Raw genomic sequence first — 12,126 nt, 5'->3', positions numbered from 1 at the left:
GACCGGAAGGCGCTGGTTCATTCGGAGACCCGATCTCTCCTCCTTCTCCCCCTCCCCCGCCTTTGATCTCTGCCAATCCCCCGTAAATCTTGAGCAGTGTCTTGTAAATCTTTAATTACAAGAAAATTGCAACCTAACCAACGAACACACAAACAGCGCTGATAAATATTTAAAATCGCTACAGCGACAGATCTGAAGGGATTAAGAAAAGATATATTGGAGTGACAGTTATTAAACAGCAAATCCCAGTAAATGTTACCGAGCGGATAAATAATGCAACGACCTGACAGTCGCTCTGGAACTGACAAGACAGGAGAGACAGCTGCTCAGGGACAGCGGGATGGGCGGGGGAGGGGCGGCGGCGCGGGGCGGCGGCACGCGGCCCCGCCGACCGAACGTCGAAGCTAAGGGGAGCGCCGCCGGGGCGAGCCAGCCCGGGGTGGGGCGCTCTCTGCTTCCCCGTTAGTCAAACGGACATTCATTAATCACCTACTATATACCAGGCACTAAGCGAGGTGCGGGAGATGCAAAGACAAGTGAACTCCAGGAGCCAGCCTATAGGGAGGGGGGGGAGAGGCGACGGGATGAGAATTCTCTCCCTCCCCCCACCCGTCCCTCCCTCCTCTCCCTCCTTTCCTCCTCTCTTTCTCTCTCCCCTCCTCCCTCTCTTTCTTTCAGACTCTGTCTGAGTCTCTGTCTCCCTCTTCCTCCTTCTCTTTTTCTCCTCTCTCCCCACCTCCCTTCCTTTCTCCCTCTCTCTTTCTATCCTCCCTGTCTCTCGCTGTCACTCTCTGTCTCTCTTGCTCTCAGTATCTCTTTGTCTCTCTGTCTCTGTCTCTCTCTTCCTCTCAGTATCTCTCTCTATCTCTGTCTCCTCTCTTCCTCTCAGTATCTCTCTATCTCTCTCTTCCTCTCAGTATCTCTATCTCTCTCTCTGTCTCTCTCTTCCTCTCAGTATCTCTCTGTCTCTGTCTCTCTCTTCTTCTCAGTATCTCTGTCTCTTCCTCTCAGTATCTTTCTTTGTCTCTTTGTCTCTGTCTCTTTTTTCCTCTCAGTATCTCTTTGTCTTTCTGTCTCTGTCTCTCTCTTCCTCTCAGTATCTCTCTTTGTCTGTTTCTCTCTTCCTCTCAGTATCTCTCTGTTTCTCTCTCTTCTCTCTTCCACTCAGTATCTCTCTGTTTCTCTCTCTTCTCTCTTCCTCTCAGTATCTCTGTCTCTCTCTTCCTCTCAGTATCTCTCTTTGTCTCTTTGTCTCTGTCTCTCTCTTCCTCTCAGTATCTCTTTGTCTTTCTGTCTCTGTCTCTCTCTTCCTCTCAGTATCTCTCTTTGTCTCTGTCTCTCTCTTCCTCTCAGTATCTCTGTTTCTTCTCTCTTCCTCTCTTTTTCCTTGTCTCTCTATACACACCCACGTGTGCATACGGGTTTACATATATACGTATGTACATACAGACACACGTGTGTGCACTCACATACCCAGAATAGATATAAAGTGATTGGATGGGGGGGGGGGAGCTTCTTGAAGGGGGTGAGTTCTGAAGGAAAATGAGAATCCCGAGAGCTTAGATGAGGAGGTTAGGACTTCACAGACACGTCCAGAAAGTCTCCGGCTCTCGCTCCCTCCGCACTGGGGTTCGCTGGATGTCCTGGAAACATCCCAGGGCGACGGGGGGCGGGGTCACACACCGGGGTATAGTGTGCTGTCCCCTGCTAGCCCCATCCTGAGTCACGTGGCACGGCTACCTCCAGATCATTTTCTCCCGGGTCCCATCAGCAAAAGGTTGCTCTAAGCGTCCCCCTCCAAAACAACCTCCGCGGCAATGAGGTTGGGCCCGCCCTCTCTCCTAGGCTGAGCGCATTTCGGCCGGACTGCCTTCCGCATCGCCGCGCTTCCCCTTCCCCTCACAACTGTTTGTGTCCCAGATGAAAATATTTATAGTTGCTCTGATCCTCATCTGATGCTTCTCTCCTCCCCCCCAGATGGCCCGAGGTGTGTGAGATGGATGCTGGAACAAGGGCACGAAAGGAAAGTCCAATCCCAGCTCTGATTATATTGCTCTCAGTTCAAAAATATTCAGAAGATGGGGGGCAGCTAGATGGCGCAGTGGGTAGAGGACCAGCCCTGAATTCAGGAGTTCCCGAGTTCAAATCTGGTCTCAGACACTTAACACTTCCTCGCTATGTGACCCTGGGCAAGTCACTTAGCCCCAGCTTCAGGGGGGAGGAAATTACAAACGCCTGGTGTTCGAGGTCCCCCACAGCCTGCCTCCATCCGAGGTCATAGTCTTCTGCTCCCCTCTTTTTAAATATTAGCTTTTTATTTCCACAACATTCACCCTTGCAAAACCTTGAGTTCCAAATTTTTTTCCCTCCTTTTCCCCCACTCCCTCCCCCAGACAGCAAGTAATCCAATAGAGGTTGAACATGTGCAATTCTTCTAAATTTATTTCCACATTCACCCTGATTTCTGCTCCCCTTTTAGCAAGGTCTCTCTTCCACCCCAGCCGCCTCCTGTCCCCCCCCCCATGGTCCCCGACACTTCTGACTGGAGACAGCCTTTTCTCTCCTCAAAGTTCATTTCAGGTATCCCTCCCTTCGGCAGTGCCCCAAGCTCTTCGAAGTGACAAGTGACAGCTGCGTTCTATCACTTCAGTAGAAGTTCTCTGCTCTTGAGCTTTGCAGTTCTACTCGTGGGCTGCTGGGGCACCACGGATAGAGGCTGAGCCTGGAGTTCAAGTCCAGCCCCAGACACTTTCTAGTTGTGGGCCCGGAACAGGTCATTCAAGAGGTTTGTCTTAATTCCCTCATCTGTAAAATGGGGATAATAAGGCGTCACCTCCCAGGATTGTTGTACCACATGAGAACCCTTGTAAGGTTCTTAGGACAGTGCCGGCACATAGTAGGTGCTTTATAGAAGGTTCCCTTCCCCTTATAATGTGTCTAGGTGTATTTCCCCTTCCATCCCCCCCTGAGATCGTGCGGCCATAGATTTAGACGGACACATACATAGAAAAGACATTATGGGTCATTTAATCCAACGCACCCCCTTTTTACACATAAGGAAACCGAAGCTCGGCAAAACCAAGCGGCTTGTGAAATGTCCCGACGGGAACATGTATGAGCGGTAGGATTTGAATCCGGCCCTCCAGCCCCAAGCCCAGCACTTCCCACCGCAGCCTCTGCCTGAACCAAGTTCCTCAAAGGCAGGAAGTTAGTCTCGGCCGTTTCTGTATCTCTAGCACAATTCATTTTATGCCACGGGCACCAAAGAGCAGCTAACTGAATGGAGCTGAGCTCGTGGTCCTCCAGCGTTTACAGGCAGTTCCGCCGAAGCTTCCCCTGCTGTCCCACGCCAAATCCGTCCCAGCTCCTTCCGGGGCTTTGGGGACCGCTGTCCTGGCCCCTGAGGATATCTGGGGCGCCTCTCTTATTGACTGTGAAGTGGAGAAAAAACACAGCGACTTCCCTCAGCTCAGCCAACGCATGATTGGGGCTTTTCCGAAAGGAGTTCTCCCTAGGAAACAAAAAAGAAAATAAAAGACCTCCAGTACTTAAATAGACTCACCAAAATAATAATAATAATAATAATAATAATAATAACACATATAACCCAAGGAAGCAGGCTCCCGGGCCCCATGCCAGCTGGAGTATTTGGTGGCTCTGGGAGAGCCCTGGAGGCCCTCTAACTGACCAGTTCCTTGCCCAACTTCCACTTCGAGGAAATCGCGCTCGCTCCTCAGGCCCCGCGGGCTTCTGCCCCTGGGGAATTTGGAGGTTGGGGGAGAGAAATGCCGAGATGAGGTGGTGGGGGATGGGAAGGATGGTGACTTCCTCAACTAGAATAGGAAAATCAGGAAGAAGAGTGGGGGTTGTGTCAGGCATTAGGAAGGAAAATGTGTCACCCACTGCCCCAACTCTGAATGTCCCCTCCTCTCCACAGGGCTTCTTGCCCACTCCCGCCTCCTGCCTTCCAGCTCTTTCCGGATTAGCTTCCTGCTTTAGAATAGAAGCTCTGTGAGGGCAGACACCGGCTTTCTTTTTGATTTATTTTCTTATTTATATTTCCAGGGCGTAGAACATAGCAAGTGCTTCATATGAAAAGCTTGTTGACTTCTTAAATTGGACCAAAGGCCGACAGTACTTCTTCAACATCCACATTTGTGGAACAAACACAAAATCTAGTCAGATAATATTGGTGGGCAGCAGTCTATGCGAGACTCCTTCCTCTTGCCTCCACCTTGTCTGGGATAAATATTTAATAAAACCGACCAAGAAGCATCTATTAAGTGCCTACTGTTTGTCCAGAACCGAGCACACAAAAATAAAATTAGAATAGTGCGGCACAAAGCCAGTTATCCCAACGCCCCCTAAACCCCACTTCTAATTCCCAGCCCGGGTCTCCTCTTCTGTCACTGGGCAGTAATCTCGGGAGTCTCCAGGCCCGTGTCTTGGTCGCTTGTCTCTTTTGTTGTTGTTGTTGTTGTTTTAGTCATGTTAGACTCTTTTTTGAAATTTTAATTTTATTTTTGGGGGCACGTTATTTTTTTATTTTTATTCATTCATTCTTTTATGTCAGACTCTTCATGACTAGGTTTGGGGCTTTTTGTCAAGGATACCAGAGTGTTTTTTTTTTTCTTTTCATTTTACAAATAAGGAAACTGAGGCAGAGTTAAGTGAGTTGCCGAGGGGGACGCAGCTGTACCACCCACTGCTTCTTTGTCCCTTATCCGCTGTTGCTTATCCATCTTCCCTGTGCCTTCATGCCATTCTGCCATAATCTTGAAAATTCTTTTGCTTCTGTCCTTGATATTTCTATGGCTCCAGGCTCCAGAAAGCCTTGCCCTTATCCCAATCTCTTTCTTTCTGAACCAAGAGCTATTAAGATGTTAGTGAACTCAGAGCTTTCAACTACTGCTCTGAGCTAGCATCTAAACTTCATCTCTCAGATGGCCACAATAATAATACCTGACATTTATATCTAACATTAAGGTTTGGAAAGCATTTTACAATTGATCCTCACAACAAAGCTGTAAGGTAAGTGCTGCAATTATTATCCCCAGAGAGGGTGCAAGGTAGCACAGCAGATAAAGCACTGGGCCAAGAGTCCGGAAAATAAGTTGAAATCCAGCGTGACATTTACTAGCTGTGCCACCCTGGGCAACTCACTTAAGCTCTGTTTACCTCAGTTTCCTTAAAATCCATAAAACAAATAAAGGAGTCTTAATAGCCCACAAATAATCAATACAATTCTCCTTCAGTAAGGCTTTCCTACAAGATTCTAAACTTCTCCCATACTCATGGATACCCACACAGTTTGAACTCCCCTTTGAAAGGTAACTCATCTGGGGCTGTCAACAGAGAAAACCTTAACAATCTGGTGAATCCCTCTTTTATCCTACTGAGACCCACTAAGGGCTTGGACTCTTTCCAGGAAGAAAACACTTGGGATAAATAGATTGTCAACATCCCCTTTCCATGAGACTCACACCGTCCAATAACTCATGGAAATGAGTGCAAAATCCAAAGAATTTCCAAGCTCTCAAATTTGGAGTTACTTTTAAATGAACTCCTGGGGTTAGTTCTGTCCAAAAAATTTCTTGTGTCTTAGAATGAGGATTTGGATTAGGAATAACATAGTCCAGGAATATCTTATCAGATCATATGGACGAGTACTTCTGCTTTTGTTAAAGACACCATTAAAGGTTCCCCTGAATTATAGTAATCTTGGAATCCTATAAAAAAATCTAGAAGGGGGGGAGGTAGAAAGGTCTTTAAGAGGCCAGCACAAAGCTAGGGTTTCTCCCCTGAGAGTCCATCCAACCCATTCATTGTGAGAGCAAGGAGACCCCATCCATGAAAGTCATCTTTCAGGAGGGCGGGAGGGAGACAGTTCTAGGCATGGAATGTTAATCGTATGTCTTCAGTCTTCTCATCAAAGTACCAATTGCTATGTCCATACCTTTTCCAATATGGTTTCTTCCCCTCCCAGGAAGCTCATCAAATTGGTCAGAAAACTCTTTTGATTCGATCCCTCTGTGCTATCAAAGAATATTAGACCTCAGAGGACCTCAGAGATCAGTTGGCCTGGATTTTTCATTTATAGATAAAGGCAATGATATGCACTGATGCACAAAGTGCATGGACTGATAGGCTAAAAGATGATGTTACTAGGATTGCATGATACACTGAATTTGGAGTCAGGGATCATGAATTCAAATCCAGCTCTGCCCCTTAATTTCTTGTGTGATTTTGGGGTTGCCACAATCTCTCTGGACCTGTTTCTTTATTCGTGACAGCAGAGTGTTAGATAAGTTGACTTTTGGGATCACTTAAACCTATATTTCTATGAACAGAGGTCATAAATAGAAGAGCTATGACTCCAAACTAAGTTAGAATAATTACTAATTATTTTCATTGTTGCTACTGCTGTTAACTCTTCATGATCCCATTTGGAGTTTTCTAGACAAAGACACTACAGTGGTTTGTCATTTTACCAATGAGGAAACTGAGGCAAACAGAGTTAATCCATGCCCAGGATCACACAAATCAGCAAGTATCTGAGGCTGGATTTGAACTCATGAAGATGAGTCTTCCTGATTCCAGTTCAATCTTCTACCCAAAGCACCACTTAGCTGCCCATAACAGATTTGCTATTCAGTCAGGTCCAGCTCTTGGTGACCCCATCGGGGTTTTCTTAGCAAAGACACTGGAGTGATTTGCCATTTCCCTCTCTAGTTCATTTTACAGATAAAGAAACTGAGGAAAAAAAGGGTTAAGTGACTAGCTCAGGGTCATTTACTAAGTATCTGAGATCCCATTTGAACTCATGAAGAGGAACTTTCCTGATTCCAAGCCTACATCTACTGTACCACCTAACTGCCCTTATTTTCCTTATACCCATGTTTACTCAAGTATTTCCAAGAGAATGATGAAGCTCTTCCCCGAATCCCTTAATTCCATCGGTGATATACCCAGACTAGACAGAAAAGCTATGTCTAGAACAAAATTCTCAAGAAGAATGAGAGCACTCACTGGCCCTGGCCCTTTCACAGAGGAAACATGTGGAGGTGTTTGGTGCTGTTCATTTCCAAGGGGTCCAAGAGAGTCTGGCCTGGTGTTTATAAAACAACAGAGATGCCGGCCTAGTTTGTGACACATCCACCTCTCATTCTCAAGTTAGGGAAGAAACAAGATGACCTCCAAAAGACCTTGAAAAATCGTCTCTGAAGACTGCTTCCTTTCCCCCTATAGGAGGATAAAGCTGAACCAGAGCAGCGAGGGATAAAGGATGCTATCTCTTTACGGATGTCCTAGCAATTATCTAAGGCTTAGGCTGTCTCTACCCCAGGCCCCTGATTACTAATATTCCCCTTGGCACTTCCCTAACAATCTCTTTTCTGAACCTTTTCTTTCTAGGAGCTTGGAGCCCTTTCCACCAATTAGCTGCTTCCTTTTACTTGCTGGGATTAGGGAAATGGGTGAGTGGGATGTACATATCCTTCTTTAACAAGGCTAATCTATCAGGAGGCAGAGATGGATCCCCTCTGATGTGAGCTCTTAACTTGCCTCTCAAATGCAGGCCTCCTGTTGCTCAGAATTCACCCAGTGCTGCCAATCAACAAACATTTTAAGATATGGGAGATGCTGGAGGCACAAAGCCAAATCCCAAACAATTCCTGCCCTCAAGGAAGTTTACAGACCAAACAGGATAAAATAATACATAACTTTGGGGGTTAGTTCATTTGTTTCAGTTGTGTCAGTCAATCTTTTGGGTTTCCTCATTTGGGGTTTTCTTGGCAAAGATACTAGAGTAATTTGCTATTTCCTTCTCCAGTTCATTTTACAGGTAAACAGGGCTAAGTGACTTGCCCAGAGTCACATAGTTAGAAAGTTTTTGAGGTTGAATTTGAACTAAGATCTTCAGAATGTTAGGCCTGGCACTCTGTCCACTAAACTACCTAGCTGTCCCAAACATGGGATAGATGCAGAGCTTCTTAAACTTTTTACGCTTGTGATTCCTTTTTGCCTGATATATACAAATCAAACATTTACTAATAATAAATCATAATTTCAGAGTCCCACAACAAGATCCCCTATGGGATCAGGACCCATAGTTTAAGTAGGGATAGGAAAATGGACCTGTGATTGCACTGATACAGGTAAGGGTATGCTGGAGCCAGCTCACATTGGTTCACAAGAGTCAGTTGTTAAATGTTCATTGGGAATCTTAAACTTTGGAAATCAGATCAATTTTTACAATACCATCTCTGCTGTTCTAAGAACATCAAGCAACAGATGTTCCCAGATTCCTTTGGCCGCTGAGAAATGATCGATTGTTCCTAGATTTAGGAAATGATGAAGAAAATGTTAATAATATAAATTAAAACTTAAAAGTGTGCCATATGTACGTTATCTTTTCTGGAAAGCTGGCTGTTAAATGTTTGTCAGCACACTAATGGATACAGAAACTTCAAGATGAGGAAACTTTACCTACTAATTCAAATTGGTTCCATCTCTGCTATTCATACTCTGTAAGTTTCCTAAGAAGTAAAAGATTTGCCCAGGATCACACCTACAGCTATTAAAATTTACAACTGCACCCAGTACATTGGGGACACCCTTATAAGAACAAAATAGAGAGGGGCTCTAAGAGTTGGGATATCAGAGAAGGGCCAGATGTCGACCATGGCACTGGAGCTGAGCTTTCAAGGAAGCTAGATCACTTAAGTGGCAGCAATGAGGAAAAAGTGCTTTCCAGATATAAGAAATCATCTGGACAAAGACACAAAGAAAGGACATCAAATATTATGTGCAAGGAACCCCAAGTAAGTAGAATCTATAAGACTTGGAAGCTGATTGAATTTGGAGCTTGGGGAGGAGAGAAATGTTGAGATAAAGTCTAGGATGAGAACCAGGACAATTAGAAGGATTGGGATTTCCTCAATTAGAATGGGGAAATCAGAAAGAAGAGTAGAAATTGTGTCAGGCATTATATAGGAAAATTCATTTATTTAAACTTCCAATGAAGCTTTGGTATACTATCCTATGTTAACATCCTCCTCTGATGCTTTATCTTAGCACAGAAGTCTCAAAGGTTGTGCTAGTATAGTATAATAAAGTCTATCATGTCCTATCATGATGAAAAAGCTTCAGATCCTCAATGAGTTATTATGTCTATTGCCCAAGTATCAGCCTAGTTAAATTGGGCAAACATCACAAAATCAAGGAATCAAAGAACTATTAAGGACCTTGAAGGCCCCCTAAATCTGTACCTGACCAAACCTGACCAAACTGTATTTGAGGACCTCTACAGAGAAGGAAACTACTACTGCTATTGCTACTGTTACTGCTACCACTACCACTACTACTACTACTACTACTACTACTACTACTACTACTACTACTACTACTACTACTACTACTACTACTACTACTACTACTGTTGCTGCTGCTGCTGCTACTATGGCTCTTTAAAGGTTGCTTTCCATATGCGATTTTATTAAGTTACTTTATTTATTTAATTAGTCACTAAACAGTTGTCAGGTACTATGCTAAGTCCTAGGGATATAAAGAAAATTATGACAGCCCTTGACCTCAAGAAGTTCTCAATCTAATGGAAGAAACAACAAAATATAAAAAGAAGTTGAAAATATGCGAAGGAGAATAACCAGTGGAAAATTAAAATGAAGCTGAGATGGGAAATTTGTCTGAAGATTGGGGAGTGTCAAAATTGATTTCATTTTGCTGAATGATGAGATTATGAAGTCCAAAAGGTCATCAGGACAGAAAATGATGATTTGAATTCCCTGAGTGTCCTTATCATTTGATAGACAATTAGAGAGGACCATAATAGATATCATTTGATCTCTACTTCCCATAGCAGAAATTCCCACTTTTGAACGGCTCTCAGTGTTAAGAAGTTTTTCCTGATTTAAAAACCATATCTTTCCATCATGAACTTTCTTTCCTACTTCTGTCCGTGATCAAACAAGTCTAATAATAATAACTCTTCCATCTGACACCCCTTTGGATATTTGAAAACAACTATTATGTTTCCCCCGAACAAAACATCTCAGAATCCTTCAACCAATTTCTGCATGGCATAAATTTCAAGGCATGTGTTCACCAGACTGGTCACCTTTATCTAGATGCTCTAGATGCTCTTTAGCTTATCAATGTTCTTTCAAAAAATGTAGTACTCAGAACTATGTTGTGCTGTTCACTTGATTGAGTTTGTAGACCATTTATCTTGGGTTTCAACAGTTTACTTATTAAAAGCTAAATTTATTTATTTGTAAATATATTTACATGTATATATATTTATATATAATAATATATATAAAAATAAGTATATATAAATATAAAGTTTATTAAAAACTAAAATTGTTTATTATTTTATTGATAGATTTCACATAAATCTAATCAATGAAGACAAAATAAAAGCAAAATAAGGACCAGAAAAGTGTATCAAATATAATCTGTGAAAATATATCCAAAATATATAGGAAATTGATCTAAATTAGTTACACTAAGAGTCATTCCCTAATAAATTATCAAGACATATGAGCATTTTCAGAAGAATAATTTAAAACTGTAGATGAGCACATGAAAATTTATTCTAAATCCCTAATAATAAGAGTAATGCAAATTAAAACAACTCTGAGGATTTTTTAATCACAACACTCAGATTGGAAAAAGATGATTAAAAAGTGGAAATATTTGGTGTTATAGGAAAATAATTTAGAGATACATAAGAAAAGTGCATTAACCATCAATATGTATGATCCAGTGATCTTACTATTGGACATATATTTCCAAAATATCAAAGACAGGCTCAAAGCTGCAAGATATATCAAATGTTAATTATACCACTCTTTGTAAAAATAAAACAATGGATTAGCTTAGGAAACACTTTTCCTCTACAACCATCATTTCTACTTGATCCAGTGGCTCATGAGAGAAATCTTTATTTAACAAGGGCTCTTCACACTTAATTGGAAAGGTTTTGATTGATTTGATTCAACTGAGATGCATTCCCACCTGGTTAAGATTCTAAGGGATAGCCATTTATCACTTACTGTAGTTGGGGTGGGATTGATTTATTCAATAGACCCCCTACCTTTACATAAATCAATACATTGAAAGCTATTTTATCATTTATTCTCCTCTGAGCTTTGTTAGCATGAATCTACATCCTCCCCCCAATAAGGACTGGTTAACCCAGAGAAAACTGACAGATTTTTCCTAAATCATAAATCTAAGAACTAGACATTAAGTCCACGAGGACACCATCAGAAAACGTACATCTCTTCAGGTACAGTCAGAAACCATTATACCAAACATTAGTATCCTCTCAACTGGAAAAATCATATTCTGGTTTCCTCAATGTGGGTGTTCTTCTTCAGGCTTAAAGTGCATCTTACTTACATTCTGCAAAATCTTCCATAAATTAATAAGAATCAGTAATCACATGTATCCATTCTTTCAGAATTCTGGAGAACAACATATAGGCTTAGTGATTTGTATTTTTCATAAGAAAAGTAGATGCTACCCCTTTGATGCAACAGTGTCTCTACAGGGTCTGTATTCCAAAGAGATCATAAAAAGGGAAGAATATAAATGTGCAAAAATGTTTGTGACAGTCCTTTTTGTAATGGTGAGGGACTGGAAACTGAGTGGATGTCCATCATTGGAGAATGGCTGAATAAGTTATGTTATGAATGTTATGGAATGTTATTGTTCTGTAAGAAATGATCAGCAGGATAATTTCAGAGAAGCTTGGAGAGGCTTACATGAACTGATGCTGAGTGAAATGAGCAGAACCAGGAGATCATTATACATGGCAACAATAACAACAAGGGATGATTAACTGTGATGGATGTGGCTCTTTTCAACAATGAGGTGATTCAGGCCAGTTCCAATAGACTTGTAATGGAGAGAGGACTATGGGGACTGAATGTGGATCACAACATAGTATTTTTATTTTTTTTGTTGTTGTTTGTTTTTTTCTCATTTTTCCCTTTTGATCTGATTTTTCTTGTGCAGCATGATAAATGTGGAATATGTTTAGAAGAATTGCACATGTTTAACATATATCAGAATACTTGCTGTCTAGGAAAGATGGGAGGT

General features: G+C 42.2%; 1 protein-coding gene across 1 annotated transcript in view; it reads right to left on the bottom strand.

Moving 5' to 3' along the window:
• Window positions 1-3,032: 3,032 nt before the first annotated feature.
• MDM4 (MDM4 regulator of p53) overlaps window positions 3,033-12,126 on the bottom strand; it is a 92,853-nt gene continuing 83,759 nt past the window's right edge. The window contains exon 12 of the mRNA XM_074308920.1: window positions 3,033-3,511. Within this exon, the coding sequence (XP_074165021.1) occupies window positions 3,310-3,511 (202 nt within the window). The 3' untranslated portion in view covers window positions 3,033-3,309. The remainder of the gene's footprint in view (window positions 3,512-12,126) is intronic.

The sequence above is a fragment of the Sminthopsis crassicaudata genome, chromosome 4, assembly GCF_048593235.1.
Source record: "Sminthopsis crassicaudata isolate SCR6 chromosome 4, ASM4859323v1, whole genome shotgun sequence".
NCBI lineage: Eukaryota > Metazoa > Chordata > Mammalia > Dasyuromorphia > Dasyuridae > Sminthopsis > Sminthopsis crassicaudata.
The sequence above is the reverse complement of the archived record's forward strand: the minus strand, read 5'-3'. Positions and strand labels throughout refer to the sequence as shown.